Source organism: Parasteatoda tepidariorum, chromosome 6 (genome assembly GCF_982258835.1).
Source record: "Parasteatoda tepidariorum strain Cologne lab strain chromosome 6, Ptep-v5.0, whole genome shotgun sequence".
Taxonomy (NCBI): Eukaryota; Metazoa; Arthropoda; class Arachnida; order Araneae; family Theridiidae; genus Parasteatoda; species Parasteatoda tepidariorum.
The window spans coordinates 6,654,646-6,670,835 of NC_141760.1; the positions used below are offsets into that span (position 1 = coordinate 6,654,646).

General features: G+C 27.4%; 1 protein-coding gene across 3 annotated transcripts in view; it reads left to right on the forward strand.

Annotated features, from left to right (window-relative positions):
• Positions 1 to 4,719: 4,719 nt before the first annotated feature.
• The window catches only part of LOC107452899 (membrane-bound acylglycerophosphatidylinositol O-acyltransferase mboat7), a 29,223-nt gene continuing 17,752 nt past the window's right edge, over positions 4,720 to 16,190 (forward strand). Inside the window, exons 1-4 of one of the 3 annotated variants that reach the window (XM_016069520.4) lie at positions 4,720 to 4,859; positions 7,998 to 8,249; positions 10,187 to 10,313; positions 11,401 to 11,554. In XM_016069520.4, coding sequence (XP_015925006.1) covers positions 8,041 to 8,249; positions 10,187 to 10,313; positions 11,401 to 11,554 — 490 coding nt within the window. In that variant the 5' untranslated portion in view covers positions 4,720 to 4,859; positions 7,998 to 8,040. Of the gene's footprint in view, positions 4,860 to 5,019; positions 5,045 to 7,997; positions 8,250 to 10,186; positions 10,314 to 11,400; positions 11,555 to 16,190 lie in introns of those variants that run through there. The other 2 variants (XM_043044693.3, XM_087165363.1) reach the window with 2 other exon arrangements.

The following is a 16,190-nucleotide window of genomic DNA, read 5'->3' on the forward strand; positions in this document are numbered from 1 at the left end:
TTATTTTTAATAAATTATCTTTTTAAGGAATTTTTATTATTTTCATTTTGATATGTAAATTTTTCCTCAGTTCAAAGAAGAGTACAAAAATTAAGGAATGTCTCTAAAAATCTAAGTTTGGCAACTATGTAAATATATAGTTATATACAGTTACGCATGAATTATTTTATACTTTTGATTAAAACATTCAACCATTTTGTATTTTGAATACGAGCAGAATTTATAATGAAAATTTAGTTATCAAACAAAATTTCTAAATGCCATGTCTAAAAAATAATTACTTGAGCAAATACTACTTCATTTCAAAAGTCTATACTTTTTATGCGAAAGCAATTCATTTGTAAAGGAAATATTTTATACTTTTTGTCAATGTCTAACTATTTTATATGTGTAACAAATCCAAAATATTTAGTTATAAATATTTATACATAATAACTCAATTCAGCAAGGGCTTAAACACAAGGAATCAATATTGCACTTATCTACTTCCTTCATTTATGATAAATTATGTGCGTTAAGTGATTCATGTATGTAAAGGTTTTAATTAATTTACTTTATATCCAAATTAAATATCTCAACAATTTTTAAAGTTTATTAAACAGAAATGATGTTCTGAAGTGATCATTCCTGCATAAAAACATCCATTCAGAGTTCATCCTATTGCCTTACACGCACATGCTTAGAAACTGTACATTAAGAAAAAAAAACTGCTTGTTCATGTGTGAATCACATTTAGGTGCAAAGACGTATATAAATCGCCGGCAATGAGATTACTCCATAAGTGTTCCTAGATAGTGTATATTTAAGAGATGCAGTGTGTTATTGCTTAGCTGTATGGGAGTAAATCGCTCAGATCAGTATAGAATAGGCTGCTTGAGATAGCCAAGGCTAGCAACTGCCTGTAGTGTTGATAGAAGATGTATTTAAGAGAAAAAGTTTAATTTTGAAATGATATTTTAAACAAAATTTAGTTTAATGATTTGTTTCATATTATAAATGTTTTATGTTGAACTTGTAAGAGAATCATATTAATTAGTAAAATAGAAACTTGCTAAATTGTATAATATGTATTTAAGAGATTTTGTTATCTTATTTTACAAATATATTTCATACACAATTGAATTGAGAGACTAATTTGTTGGTATTTCTGATTTCAAATGTCAAACTATTCTAGTTGATGCTTCAAACTAACATTTTCAATTATATAGCCTGTGTTTAAATTTTTTTTTTTTTTTAAAGTTTGTAAATATATTTTATGCATGCGGGTTGCACAACCTTTCTTAGATAACTGGCCATAAAAACCAGGAAGTACTTACCATATTCAGAGACAACACAAGTAACGCAAATCTGTGATCATAAAAACAAAAAAAAATTTTTAGTAATAGTAATAATAGTTTAGTTATAATAATAACCTATTATAACATGGATGAAACTTCTCAAGTGCAAATAATGAAATAAAAAAAAATTTAATGCAAAGAAATATAGACACAAAATTACATAGCAGTTTATTGCAGCTAATTTAGAAACAAAAATCAAAAGAAAAGAAAACGAGAAAATTAAAAATTTCATTTACCGCTAAAGTATTATTATTAGAAAATAAATTCTGTTGCCACAGTTAATAATTAATAAATTATCACATAGATGTGATGTTTTTGATTAGCTCATTTAAAATTATAATTTTTTTTGAAGTATTTAGTTTTGGAAATATATTTCCTCCTCTCATTTTATATCTTCAAATTCTGTAACATATCACACAATAACCTGCTGGAAAATCAGGAGAAGTCAACAACAAAGCTTATTGCAAGTTCAGTACATCCAATTATTATTGTAGAATTACAAACACAAGAATTTGGTCATGATGAGCACAAAGTAACGAAACTTAATGACACATATCAGCCACAAGTAATGAAATACGAATATGTCAGTTCACTGAATTTCCTGGAAACTAGACAGTCAAGTATTGAGTTCAAGCATCAAATGTACTTCCATCTGCAGCATGATCTCTGGTCATGAAGGATGAATAGCTATACCTTGACTGATGCATCAAACTTTTATGACGCATTGACTACAATATTAAAGATCCGTCAGCTTTAGCTCATGTATGTGAGACAATATGACATGATTTTTCTGTTGCTACAAAATTTCTGTCAGCAGATTCTGGCAGAAAAGCTTTGGATTTGACCTGTAAAAATTGGCAGGAGAGCATAGAACTATGTGGCTTTTATCCACAATCTGATTTATGTAAAATTGATGCCAGCAACTAATGCATCAAATTAATAAAACTTATTTTAATACTAGAAATATAGGTAAATTTCAAGTATGAGACATGAAGTGGCAGCTCTGCTCTCTGATGAATTGATGCTAACAAAATAGGCAGCATGGAAAAAGCTCTAGTTTGGCTGGTTACAGCCTTAAATCGATGCATTTGAGGTCATCAATAAGTAAACGAAAAGAATGAAATAAAAGCAGAATAACTGGTAAAGTAGTATTTTCTCCGAGACCAGAATTTAAAAAAATTTTTTTTAAATATTTTTATATCAATGCTTAAGGTTCAGGGGCCAAATCAAAAATCTTCATAGGCTACATTTGGTCTGTGGGTTGTGCATCCCTGTTAGATATAATTTAATTGAGTGTTTCATTCACGCTTAAAGTGTTTTGTTTTCTGAATATAAATGTGCAACTATTTTGAACTTTTATCGATACCAAGATATACAGTAATAACATTTCCAATTTCATACCATGTACTAGATTTTTGTAAATATATTTTATATACAATTGAATTACTTAATTTTTGGTAAGCTTTAAAATATAGAGAATTAATGAGCACTTATTTTAAATATTCCTCATCTTGTGTCCCTTTTGCATCTAATGATTCAATTATGCAAAAAGTATTTTATATTCCCGGTTAAATTTTTCAACTATTTTATATTTTTTACACTAGAAGAATATATTAGTTATGTTTGCTAATAAACTGAAACTTTTCAATCGTATAATAATGCAAAACTGTCTTTTAAAGTTTCTCTATGCAATACTATTTTAAACTGTAAAAGCAGAATATTGTACACCTTTATGAAAAAAGGAGCAATTTTAATAAATTATTTCCTTTATATAATTAATTTGTAACAACACTGCATTAATGTAATAGCAACTGAAATGTAATTCTATATGTTTAGTGTATACAATAAATGCTATATTTTAAGAAAGCGATTATTCTTATTCATTCATTGTGAAAATTATTAACTGTATTACAATAATTTTTTCTTAAAAATTTATAAGAAAGAAGTGTAGTAAAATTTATATTCAACAAAAGTAAAACTTCATGTAATAATAATAAAAAGAAAATATTGCTAAACGTGAAGAGGTAAAGCTTCAGAACAATTGAGTTTTATTACATTGATTTAAAAAATAAAAAAACTAAATATATGTATAAAGTTTTTTTTTTTTTTGATGTAATGTGCAAATAAGAAGTATTTTATAAAAAAATTATAATTTAAAACAAAATTAGGTATACTTTTTTATTCTTCTTAAATGCTAAAAATATTTACATTTTAATGATTAAAAACTACTTTGTTAAATGTTTTTTAAAAATTTTATTTTTCATAACTATTTTGTATAGGCCAAAAATTTACCCGTTAAAAAAATTCCATAACAAAAATTATAAATATGAAGATTTAGAGCTCTTAGTTGTTTAGAGCTCTTGCCCCTCTCTCTACATACAACTTACCCTACATGAGTAATCTGTAAAGAATTTTTTATCAATAGTTAACAGCATAAATGTATGACTAGGTTTTTCAAATTTATATTTTCAATTAAAGATATAAAATTGTTTGGGTAAATAAAACTAAAGAAAAGCATTTAAAATTATTTTTTCGTACGTAATGTTTAACTTGAGAACCTTCTGTAACTTTTTTTTTTCAATTCATGTGTGTCATCATACTTTATTGCATTGTTAAACAGGATTAGCAAAATTGAATGACTAGGCTTTTAAAATTTTTATTTATTACACATATATAATAAAGTCAATAGCAAATGGAAGTGAAAAGAATTATTTATAAATGTTTAACTGTAAACTTTCTTTACCCTGCATTCTAATGATGTTCGACTCTGCTTTAAATTAGCTAAGTATTCTGGATAGTGATAGTTCATAAACTTTTTTTTACAATTTTACCATTACTAGCAACACATTATAAACTACCATTGCTGAAAAAAATTAACAAAATACATCAGTGCGGAATATTGATATGATAATGCTGAAGTTTAAAGGCTGAAAGAAAGAACTCGGTACATGTGAATTACTGCTAAAGATATGATGCAATAATATGATGGAGTGTTTTTTCATTCTGCGGCCTAAAAATATATCGAAAGCAGTAACCTGGAAGTCTTGCTACAGCAATTTAACCACTAGCGCCACCACCCTTACAAAAACGTTTTGGCCTGAAATATTTTTAAGTACGTTTTTACAATCGAAATAATTAAATTTATAATTCAATATTCTAAATATAAATGTTTACAATCATGAGAAGTAATAAATTTTGTTTTAAAATCAAGATTAAAAATTCAATGCCATTAAAAAATTCAAAGCTTCTCTATAGATAAAAATATTGGCTTATAGCTTACTTATATACCACAATTCAAAATAGTAAAAAAAAAAAAATTATTTTATTAAGCTTGATAAAAGTTGGAGTAAAATCAATTCTATTTTTCAAATTGAATGAAGCTAAAATACTATACAAAATAAATTTTAAAACTAATTTTTGTAGATTAAAATGATGTGAACTGAAATGGTATTGTTTATATTTTCTTCCTGCAACTAGCGTTCCCTTCTCTGCTTGTTGCGGTGTATAGGATAAATTCTTTATGTAAGTTTATTTGTTATTAAATTGTATGCATAAATAAATTAAAGCTAATTTAAAATAAAATTGAAAAGTCTATTCCTTTCTTCTGTCTTTCAAAGTTGTTTCGACATTGTGTAGAATGTTGTTCTTGTCAAATCTTAGTTGCAGACGATATTTATAAATCTTCATAAATAAGGAAAAGTATATCCGTTAGTAGAAGCATTTTGAGACAAATTAATTTAGACACTGTACTTGATTTTTGTTTTGTTTTTGTTATTTAAAATTGATTGTTTCTTTACGCTCTAAGAATTGCTTACTAATTAACTTATTCCTTTAAAAAGGGTGATTTTGCTATAGCATTTCTAAGAGTGTCAAAAATCTAAATGTTTCAAATTTTGTATAATTTTTAAAATTTTTTCATTTGTTAGTTTAATAATTTAATGTTAAAGAATAATAGATTTTTCTAATTTTTTTTTCTAATGAATCAGAATGAATTTCAATAGCACCACAATAATTGCTAAGTTTGCAACTGGACAGTGACATATACATTATGAGTTATAGTATTGAACAGTAATTTGACCAATAAGCTGTCAAAAACTAAAAACTTTGCTAAAAACTTGAAGAAGAAAAAAAACATGTACATGTGGTTTGCTCAGGGCTGATTACTAATTCTTACACTTTGAGTTCAACCTTAACCAGGGTTGGCAAGATTTTGCTGCAGGTGGAAAAACCTTAGTAAAAACCGTCCTGGCAAAGCCAGGTTTTGCCAAGCAAAGTGGCAAAAACCTATAATTTCCAAGATGAGAGGACAAAAACACATTTTTGATACAAAATTATTCCTAAAATTGTAATATATACTATAAATATATATAATTTTAAAAAATTTAACAAAATTATTATTCCATAATTAAATTAAAATGCATTAATATATCATTTTAGTAGTTTAAAGCATTATGGAATTTTAGTGATTCGGAAAATTAGTGATTATTCTCTTTTTTTCCAGTGATATGAACTTATTTTAAATTAATATAACTAGAATTTAAAGAATAAAATGTCTATCAACATGTGTAGTTAATTAAAATATACAAATATCAATGCAATTTTTTAAATTCAACTTTATTCATCATCACAATACAATTTGTGCTGTCTCAGCGTAGCATTACAGATCACTAGTTTTGAAAGATTATTTACAGTCAATCTTTCTTATGTCTCCCTTTAAATATAGTGTAAGAGTGATATAATGTAAAATAATACATACCGAAAGTTATTATGAAAAGGTAAAAAAAATACAATTTGTAAAAAAAACATTTATTTAAGGATTCTGAATTAAAAAGAGGTCAAAGACTTTCAATCTTTAAAAAATTATTACCCTTATATTAATTATTAATATTTTATAAATAATTTTCTCATGTAATGTATCAAAATTATTATTCCTTATGATTGATTTAAATTTGTTTCAAGTGTATTTTGTAATAATATTAATCAGCAATTTAGATAATTTGGTTTTTGCCGTTTTTTACCAGTTTTTCCCAGGTTTCTGCCACTGTCCTGGCAAAAATACCTTTTTGCCGGCAAAAACTCAAGTTAAGGTCGTTAATTTGAGATACCCTTCAGCAATGTTTTTTCATATTTGTGCGTGGTTGATAATAAAGATCTAACCACTTTTTTATTTATTTTTGGCATAGGTACAGGTATGAAAATCTTCTTAAGAGTCCCCTTTCTTGATGACCAAACTCAACAATCAAGGGTGGAGAGAAATGTTAAATATAATTTTGATTTAATGTTCTTAAATAAATTGTTAATTGTCATCTAATCTATTCATTAGCATCTTGTGTAACATTAAAAATTCAAGACCATTGACAGGGATCTGTTCAGGTCTACCGTTATTTTTACTACCATGTTTAGCGGTACCTTCACAAATTCAACTTTCGAACACAAAATACTTTTTCTTAAAAGTTTATTTTTGTATCCCGTAAGAAACGATAAATCTATATTTTTGTATTGATTTTGTAACATAATTTTTAATTTTCACAAATTATGTCTAAATTTTCGTAAAATGGGTACCTCTCAGAAAAACCTATACACCCCTGATTGAGGAATCAGAATCATAGAAATAAAGGGTGTGATATTTTTGAATTTCAATAAATTTTTCTGACATAATTAAATTATACATTTTTAGAATTTGCATTTGTTGGAAATATATTTCTGACCACAAATACTAAGGCACTAAAACGGCTTTATATTTGATAAAATTTAATAAAAAAAATATTGGAGGTGACTATTTTGCCTTCTGTGATGTTTTTTTTTCTTTCTCAAAACTCCTTGATTGATTGTTTTGGTGCTGGCACATATGCAGAAATCTCCCCTATTTTTACAAAGGTTGTTTCATTAATAATAGTATACATTTGCAGGGGTCTGTCAGGGCCAAATTTACTACTGTTTATTGGTACCTTCACAAATTCAACTTTAGGAATTTCACAAAATACTTTTTCTTAAAATTTCACTTTTGTATCCCATAAGAAACAATAAATCCATATCCAAAGTTTTGCCATATTTTTTTTTGTTAGTTTTTAAACATAATTTTTAATTTTCACAAATTATGTCTAAATTTTCACAAAATAGGTACCTCTCAGAAAAATCTTGACAGACCCCTGATTTGTTTGTTTAGATATTTTGAAAAAAGATTTAAGTTATTTAAAAAGTTCAAAGAATTTAACATCTTCATTCAAATCAGTTATATTAGTTTAAAAAAATTAATTTTAAGTATTAAGAAAATTTAAAAACAAGCAATTGTTTATTAACCTAAGGCATAATTTTATTGCTTTCTGGACAAAAAATAGTTCCAAATAGTTAAATATGGACATCAAGCGAACATTTGTTTAAAGATATTTTACGGTGAAATATTTCATTTAAACAAAAGATTGTTTTGAACAAAAAAAGCACCTTTAACAGAAAAAATTAAAAAAAATTAACATAAAATCCAGGATGGTTTGGGAAGAAGTTATTCAATTTTTGTTATTAAAAAAATAACCAAGATTATAACATTGCAATACTGATTCCATTCTGCTTGTTCTGAGCCATAAAATTGTGAGTTGGCAGATCTTTAATGTTTTTTATCAAGTTTTCTTTATACTCAATTTTAGATTTTTTCTTTTCTTTCAGATTCTACTCTTACAGCAGATTTACCCATAGTTTTTCAACAGCAATGATATTAGATGACATAATATATATTTCTCTACTGTGTATTTCTGTTATTCTTGGACCTGTTATTAGAAATGTGCCAAATCCTTATCAAAGACAGGTTTTGTCTACAAGTGCTGGATTTATCATAGTTTTTATTGTATCTGGTTTTCATGTTGTTCATTCTGTGCTCGTTACTCTTATTAATGCAATTATCCTACAATTCTTTAAAAAGTAATAATTACTTAAATTTATTAAACTTTATTTGTTTCTTTTTCTTTTAGTTTGTTTAGATTTAATTATTTTTAAATTGTGAGTATTTTATTTTAAAATTTATGCTAATTTAATTGGTAAATAGTTTTGCTATTAAGTATAATAAATCATTTGTAGCTAATAAATAATTGGTCAGTGTATTGATCAGATTAAGAAACCACAAGGTTTTTAAATCATTAAGTATATTGGTATTTGAATTCATATTTTTAATTATTCATTTTCCTCAAATATTACTTTTTCATATCTGAGTATATATGTTTTAGCAATAGGTGATTTTGAGAATGAGAAACTTTCATTATTTAGGCCCTATTAAATGTGCAGACAATTATAGGAAGTGATGCTGGAATTTACAATTAGCAATTTAAAGTTAGAATTATTAACAATTTAAAGTTAAACATTGATATTTTGACGTGTTTTGTCTTTCAAAATTACGGTTTAAAATTTCTGTTCTGTTTTTATTTAAAAATCTGTTTTTATTTTGTGAATGTTTGGCTAAAGCATGATACCATTCTTTTGAAGTTTTTCAAACCAAAATGTAATTATTTTGGTTTAATCTAAATATTTATTGCTTTGCTATTTCTGATTTTACTAAAAGGGGATTTGACTACAAATTATTTCTTTTATAATTTATGCAATAGCCAGTACAGTCAAAGTACAGTTTAGAGCCCATTACATTGATCTTTTTTTTTTTTTTTTTAAAGTGCCTTTTGCAGCTTTAAACAGGAATTTTCTGAAAATTAAGGCTCTACAATTTTCTTATGACTGCTTTTATTTCGGAGACAAGCTAGTACTCATCTATCTAAAGCTGAGTAGGCTGGTCCCTCACACTGATAGCTCAGTGCCTCAACCAATATGACACCTTGGCTCTATGTTAATCTTATTTCTCTGAACTAATCTTTTAAATGTGAAGCCCAATTGCAATTTGTGGTAGAAAAGGTAGGTAATTTATTTATGTCACACTAGAGCTGCACTAAAGACAAGCACCTTCTCTGGGCATCAGCGTCAAGTTGACGTACCACTGATGCCAACAAAATGCTCTTTTGTTAGCTCAGCCTGAGCAGTCGTTGCAACGCAGACATTGTCTCGCATTGCGCATGCGTTAATAACGTAAACAAATATTTATTTTGAATTTGTATTGATTTTCTTATTGTCGACCAGTGCTTTAGAGAACAAATAATGACTTTGTCCAAGAAAAAACACATATATGTTAGCTAAATGAAGAGGAAGAAAAAGCTATGTTTAATGTTAAAATCAAAATCTTGGGTGATTTCAATGCTCTGATGGATGTTGTCCGCCATTGCTTCCGTCGTTACGTTGTAATCCAACTGCAGTTTATTCAAACATCAGTCGTCGTTCAAGCTGAGCGTTCGATGACGTATGCTGTCTATTTCACAAATTGACCAAACAGAGGTTAGCGCTCGCTTCAAGCTGACGTTTTGTAATGCCGACCTGTCCTAAGAAACCAGGCTTTTAGGATGATCCAAAGACATGCCATCTCGATTTTGATCCTCTGCATAGGAGATGACTCTCCTGCTTTTTTAGCCTGACAACCTGTGTGCGAAGTCAAGCACTTTATGCTAGAACAATTTATCGAGGAGCGATGCCGCTCCTTGGTCTCTACGCTGGCTGATCAAAGCTGTCCCCCAACTGCTTATAGACTGCAGCCAGTGTAGTGGAAAAATAATATACTTGCTTTCACATACAACAAATCATTTCTTTTTCTTTTGTACTTTAGGGTTATAGTTAGTTACATCTGAAAATGTTTGTGATTTTACTGAAGTACTTTGATAGTTAAGGAGCTTGAATTTAAATTATTTATTTGTATCTAAATACATTGATTATTTTCTTCAAAATACAAATAAATAATATTAATTTTAAATGTATGTTTCTTTTTGTAGGAAATGCCACATTTATAGTGCAATTTTCTCATTCGGCTATTTGGCTTTCTTCAGGAGTACTCATTATTTTGGGCTGCCAATTCCACCACCACACACCAATGCTATTCAAATGATTCTTACTTTAAAGGTATTTAAATGGCAGAAATTATAAATCCGTTACATATTTTAAACCTTTGTATGTTATTGTAAGAAAGGGAAGAAAAAAAATTTTTTTTTAATTCAATAAAGTAGATGCCGTGGCGCATATAGTGGCCCTTTTAGCTTTTAGTTGCCGTATCGTATAGTTATTATTATTACATTAAATTAAGGAAGCTACTCGTCTTAAATTTAAACAAATAATATGTTATGTATATTTAAAAATAAGATTTACAATTAAACCAACTTTGCATTATAACATTAGTGTAAACATTAATTTAGAATAGGTTGAGAGAGAGACTTATCAAATTTACTCATGGTTTCGGAATCAGCCTTTGACACACTCTGATTGATTGCTCTCTAACCCTTTCCTTCGGCTGCTCTTATATCGTTTTTTTTTTTTTTTTTTTTTTTTTTTTTTAGTGATGAAAAGTTGCAAATTTGGGGAAAAATCAAGTCCTAAAGTTATTGTCGTTTTTGAATTTGTCCCATCATGACATTGTAAGATTCTAACCTAATTGTTTATTTGAATTATTTTATTCCTATTTAAGTTACTATTTGCCGATGGAGATTTCTCACGGTAGTTTTATTTGTCGAAGACTTTGGAATGTTCTAGAAATCTTATTTTAGCCCTTTCTCTTGATTTTAATTTTGAGTGACGATGAGCGTTACATCTTACTCAAAAGCCGAGAAGAAAAAATAATTCTAGCTCTTAATTTTAATTTTTAGTGGCGATAAGCATCACAATACTCAGAGTACTTAATTTGTAATTAAGTTATCATTAAATAAGTTTGCAATTCTTCGTGTTTAGCAGCACTTTCCTTGAAACACTGATATGGTTAAACGAGTATTGAATGTACTCTTTAATATTGCTTTTTAATCTGTTGAAATTTGAATACCATTTCAATAAAATTTTTTGTTTTTATAGGCTCCATTTATTCTACAAGCCTAAGTATAGGATAAATAGTATAGAATTTTTTTCTGTTATGCTGTAAATTAAAATTTTTTGAGTTATAGAGAAAAAAAAAATTTTTTTTTTTTACCTGTTATTGATTGTTTTCTGTTTTGTTTGATTTCAGATGGTTGGATTGGCATTTGAAGTTCAAGAAACAAGATGTGCAAAAGAGAAAAATAAATCTCATAATTTTGATTTATTGTACAAATACAAAAAAGTTGAACCATCATTTTTGGATGTTTTTCACTATGCCTTCTGTATTGCTGGAGTATTAATAGGTAAGAAATATATATATATATATATATTTTGTTAGTTTGTTTCATCATTCTTTTATTCAAAACCCTCTAATCTTAAAAATGTCTTGAACATTGATTTGTTTTTCAATCGTTATGATAGTATAATTTACAATTATCATGTTTCATTATTTGTGTGTAACCAATTAAATTTTTTTAAACTATTTTAAGTAAACATCTCTGCATTTTTGTAATGAAATCAAACAATTTATTGCACTAAATTCTCATAGTGACTACCCACCTGGATAAACTTGAATACTTGGAATCAACAGGGAAGTTTTTTTTTATTTTGGAAATACCTAGAATCGTCAGGGAAATTTTGGGTAAAAACCTGGAAGCAGAGGCGTATCTATGGAAAGAAGCGCCTATGGCAAATCTCGCACTGGCACCCTTCCTGAAATATTTATAATCTCTTTTTTTATGCGATGCGAAATAAAAGCGTTGTTTGAAGTATTTAAGCCTTTTGGCAATATTGCAAAAAGAGCCGCGGTGGCTCAGGGGATAGAGCATTCACCTTCCAACGAGGTGAGCCGGGTTCGATTCTCAGCGATGACTGCTCGATACGATTTCCGTATCCGGCTTGTACCTACCACGGTGCTGACGTAAAATATCCTCTTTGACTGATCATTGGTTACCCTTGCCGTCAGACTAACCGCGGGAGGCTTTCGTGATCCTCCTCTCTATGTAACGCAAATGCGGATTAGTTCAATCAAAAAAGTGCTCCGCGAAGGCAAATTTCTCCAAAATGCTCGATACAGGCGTTCTCTTGTCTTCTGAATCGGGTTCAAAATTACAAGGCTACGAAGCTGAACATCAGCAGTCGCAAACTCAAACAATTGGATCGGCTGTTCAACAACGTTTATAAAATTTTCCAAAAAGATTGCAACGCAATTTTTTTTAATAGATTAATAAATAAATAAAAATTAACTACAACAATAAAATTATCTCTTTTTAATTATAATGTATTCAAGTGTGTTCGAAATCAGCATTAGTTAGAAATAAAAAAAAAGTCTGCTTTATCATATTTATAGAAGATTCTCTTGCGTTTCTTCAACTGTCAATAACAATTCTAACAATTTGTGTAATTAAGCAACAAATACAATTAGGTAACAAAAATACGCACGCACAACAAATGTCTCTGAATTAAAGAAGAACTATAACATAACCAGATGATTACCCATTATTTTCAAAATTTAAACTGAATAAAATTAATTGTTTTTAGAAATAATCATGCTTTGCTAATACCAAAACAATAAAATCATCGCGATATAACAAATTCATTAAAGATCACAGTGTAAATAATTACGATATGTTATGACAATTACAAATAAAATAGCTACAATCAAATTTTATAGCTTCGTTAGCTTTTTATTTACAAAAAAGCGATGGTCTTAATATAATTAAGTTTTACAAACATTATATAATAACCGATAATACATTCTTTAATGAGAAATAAATTAGAGGAAGTTGACGTCTTAGTTTAAGAATATCTAGAAATAATTGATTTTTTAACAGTGAAAAAAAAAAGGCAAAAAGTTAAGAAATAGACCAAAAAAAATCAAATTATGAAAAATTTTCTTCACATCAGAATGGAACAAATTAGAGAAAAAGCAGAAAAAAACAGATTTGAATCACAAGTTTGTAAACGTTCGGTGCGCAAAAAAATAAATAAATAAACGGAATACCCTGATAACTTTTGATATAATAATCAGATCTTCATGTTCTTCTCATGTCAATGGTTCAAGGAGGTGGCTTAAAATATGCTAATTAATAAGTGCAGGGACAATATTTCAAGTTACAAAATCAGACACTAAAATGTACTTTCTCTGAATAAACATGCCATTTTTTTGACTGATTTGGATTTCTGTACCCCTAAGTATTGGGGGTAGTCACAATATGAGAAGTAACTCGAGAGCTTTTCAATCGAATTTTAAAAATTTTTTCCCATAATTATAAAGATCCTTTGTTAAAAAATAACTTTTCGTAAATATTTATTATTTTATTTATAATAGTCGTAAAAAAATTTAATTGTTAGATGTACATTTTTTACATTGTTATAAAAAATACTACATTTTAGCGAAATTGATCAAATAGTCAAATTTATAGTCAATAGTCAAAATAGAAATCAAATTTTAAATATCCGACTTTTTTTCAATTCTATTTCTCTGGAATCCTAACTCAAACAACATGAATTTAGACCAACCTGTATATCAGGGAAAAAAACTTTTTTTTAAAAAATTATCAAAATTAATTAGCTTTAAAATTTGCTTTTTAGGAAGAAGAGAAATATAAGTGATTGGAATATTTGAGGAAAAGAGGGCTTTTTTTGTATCTTTATGAAAATACATTATAAGAATGCGCATACTTCATTATTAAACAAGCTCTAATTTTTCAATATTTAAAATGCTTATTGTTTTTTTTTATATTCTTAAAATAAAGATAATTATTTAATGAAAGAAAATTATTGTGATTGTTACTTTATTGATTTTTTTTTCAAGTAATATAATACGTAGTGATATAAACATAATGTAAGTGATATGTATTGTAAAAGACTTATAAAATTAAAAAAAAAGTAATTATTTAATCAAATTTTTTTTTTTTTTGAAAAGGGAAGAAAATTGTAATCTGAAATAAAATGAAAGATATAGGGGAAAGAAAGATGACAAAATTTTGCACCCGAGATGCTATGGAAGCGTGTTCCATAACTCGAAGAAAGGCTGATAAATATTAAATAAATGTAATTTAAAAGTACAAAACAAACATGTCTTTATGAATTAAAAAAAATCAATTTGTAAGTAAAATGATTATTAAAACTTACACTTAAAGCATTGTTCCTTAATATAACCCTTCAAAGAAAAGAAGGAAAAAAAAACAAGTGGTTAAACTCAAAATCTATCTATTTATGAATAGAAAGAAAAACATTTATCGGTTGTTAGAAACTATTTGCTGAACGTAATGAATGTTACGTAATAAACACAAAATTATTTATTTATCGCAATTATTTTTCAGGAAAATTAAAAAAATATATTCCCACTAACATTAGAAATTTTAACATTCGTTGTTTTTTTTATTACATATTATTTATAATTATAATGCATTAACGAGTATTTAATTATACAATATATAATTATTAATACAAAAAATCTATGTGCATATTAAATGTACTGTCATAAAACAGTAACAATAAAACTAAAAAATATTATAAATTCTAATTTATAGCATTAAAAGGAGGGAGAGCAAATGTCCCACTCGATCTACACATACAGAGATGCTAACTTGCAACTTAATGGGCAACTTCTTTCTAGTGGTAGCAAAATTTATGTTTTAATGTTTTATTCTTGGTTTATGTAAATTTGATTTAAAATTATATTTTCCGCCACTACGTATGTATAATTCGAAATTTTCTATGAAATACAATTTTACTCCAGTTACCTTGTGGTAAGAATTTCAAATTTTACCAATATCATCTAAAATTTTGCAAGGTTTAGTTTTTAACTCTCTACCACTTAATAAAATATTTCGGAGAAATCTTACATCCCTGTATATAGACAACATTTCTAGAAAATATTAATAATTTAAGTATAATGCATTAATTTAAATATTTAGGAAATGATTACTTACAATCAAAGAAAATCCTTGTAGTACACGTTGTTTTCTTAAATCTATGAACCAACTATAAAAGCCCAGAAGCTGCATCAAAATAGATTATAAAAATCTAAAGACTTTAAATATTTGATTTTCTTGGCTTAAATTTTGAAACATTAACTAAAACGAGCAGAATTTTTTGTATGAGCACCTAACTTCTTATAACGCCTGCCCTTTATTTTTCAAAATAGTGGAAAGTATTCATTATTAAATCGTTCCATTGGTTTAAATTATTTGTACAGCGAGTCATCAGAGGAACCTCCTATTTTTAGTATTTCACAATTTAGTGGAGGTGATTCCCACCATGGGTGGTAAAAATCTCCTGTTGAGGAAGAATTTACGCTAATTTGTAGAAGGGGCTCTACTTGAAATCTATTCAGCAAATTCCGAAAACGTTTTTCAAAGAGATTTTAACTCCTGATAAAATTTAAGATTTACAAGCATTTCACTACAGAATAATTAGTCTAAGCAAGATTGGGATACCCCATGGTTTTCACATCTCTCTGTCCTCTGGTCATCACCATCTGGCCATCTGGTTTTTCTGCCTGAAGGGGTTCCATTCATTTCCTCCCCCGAAAATTGTTCTTTTAACTGGAGGTCTCACTTTCCTTAAGATAAGGGGAGAAAAATTTCTTTACGTTTGTCACCAACTTTTGAACTTCCAAAGTTTCTTTCGTTCGCCTTTCATTTTTTTAGTCTGTTGTACTGCTAATTTTTTCATATAGATAAATATTTTAAATTTAAAGATTCAGCTTATATTATTATAATTTATGTTTAACGTATAGCATTTTCAATTATACATAAATAATATCAAATAATCTAAGTAGAAAAGCATTTTTTCCAAACAAATTATTTTAAATTTAATTGACTGTCTAAGTAAACTATTTTAGATAAACGAAATCAATAAATATTATTTTTAGGATTTGTTTTCTGTTTTTATCATCTTATTATAAAAAAGGACACGATTTTAAATAAA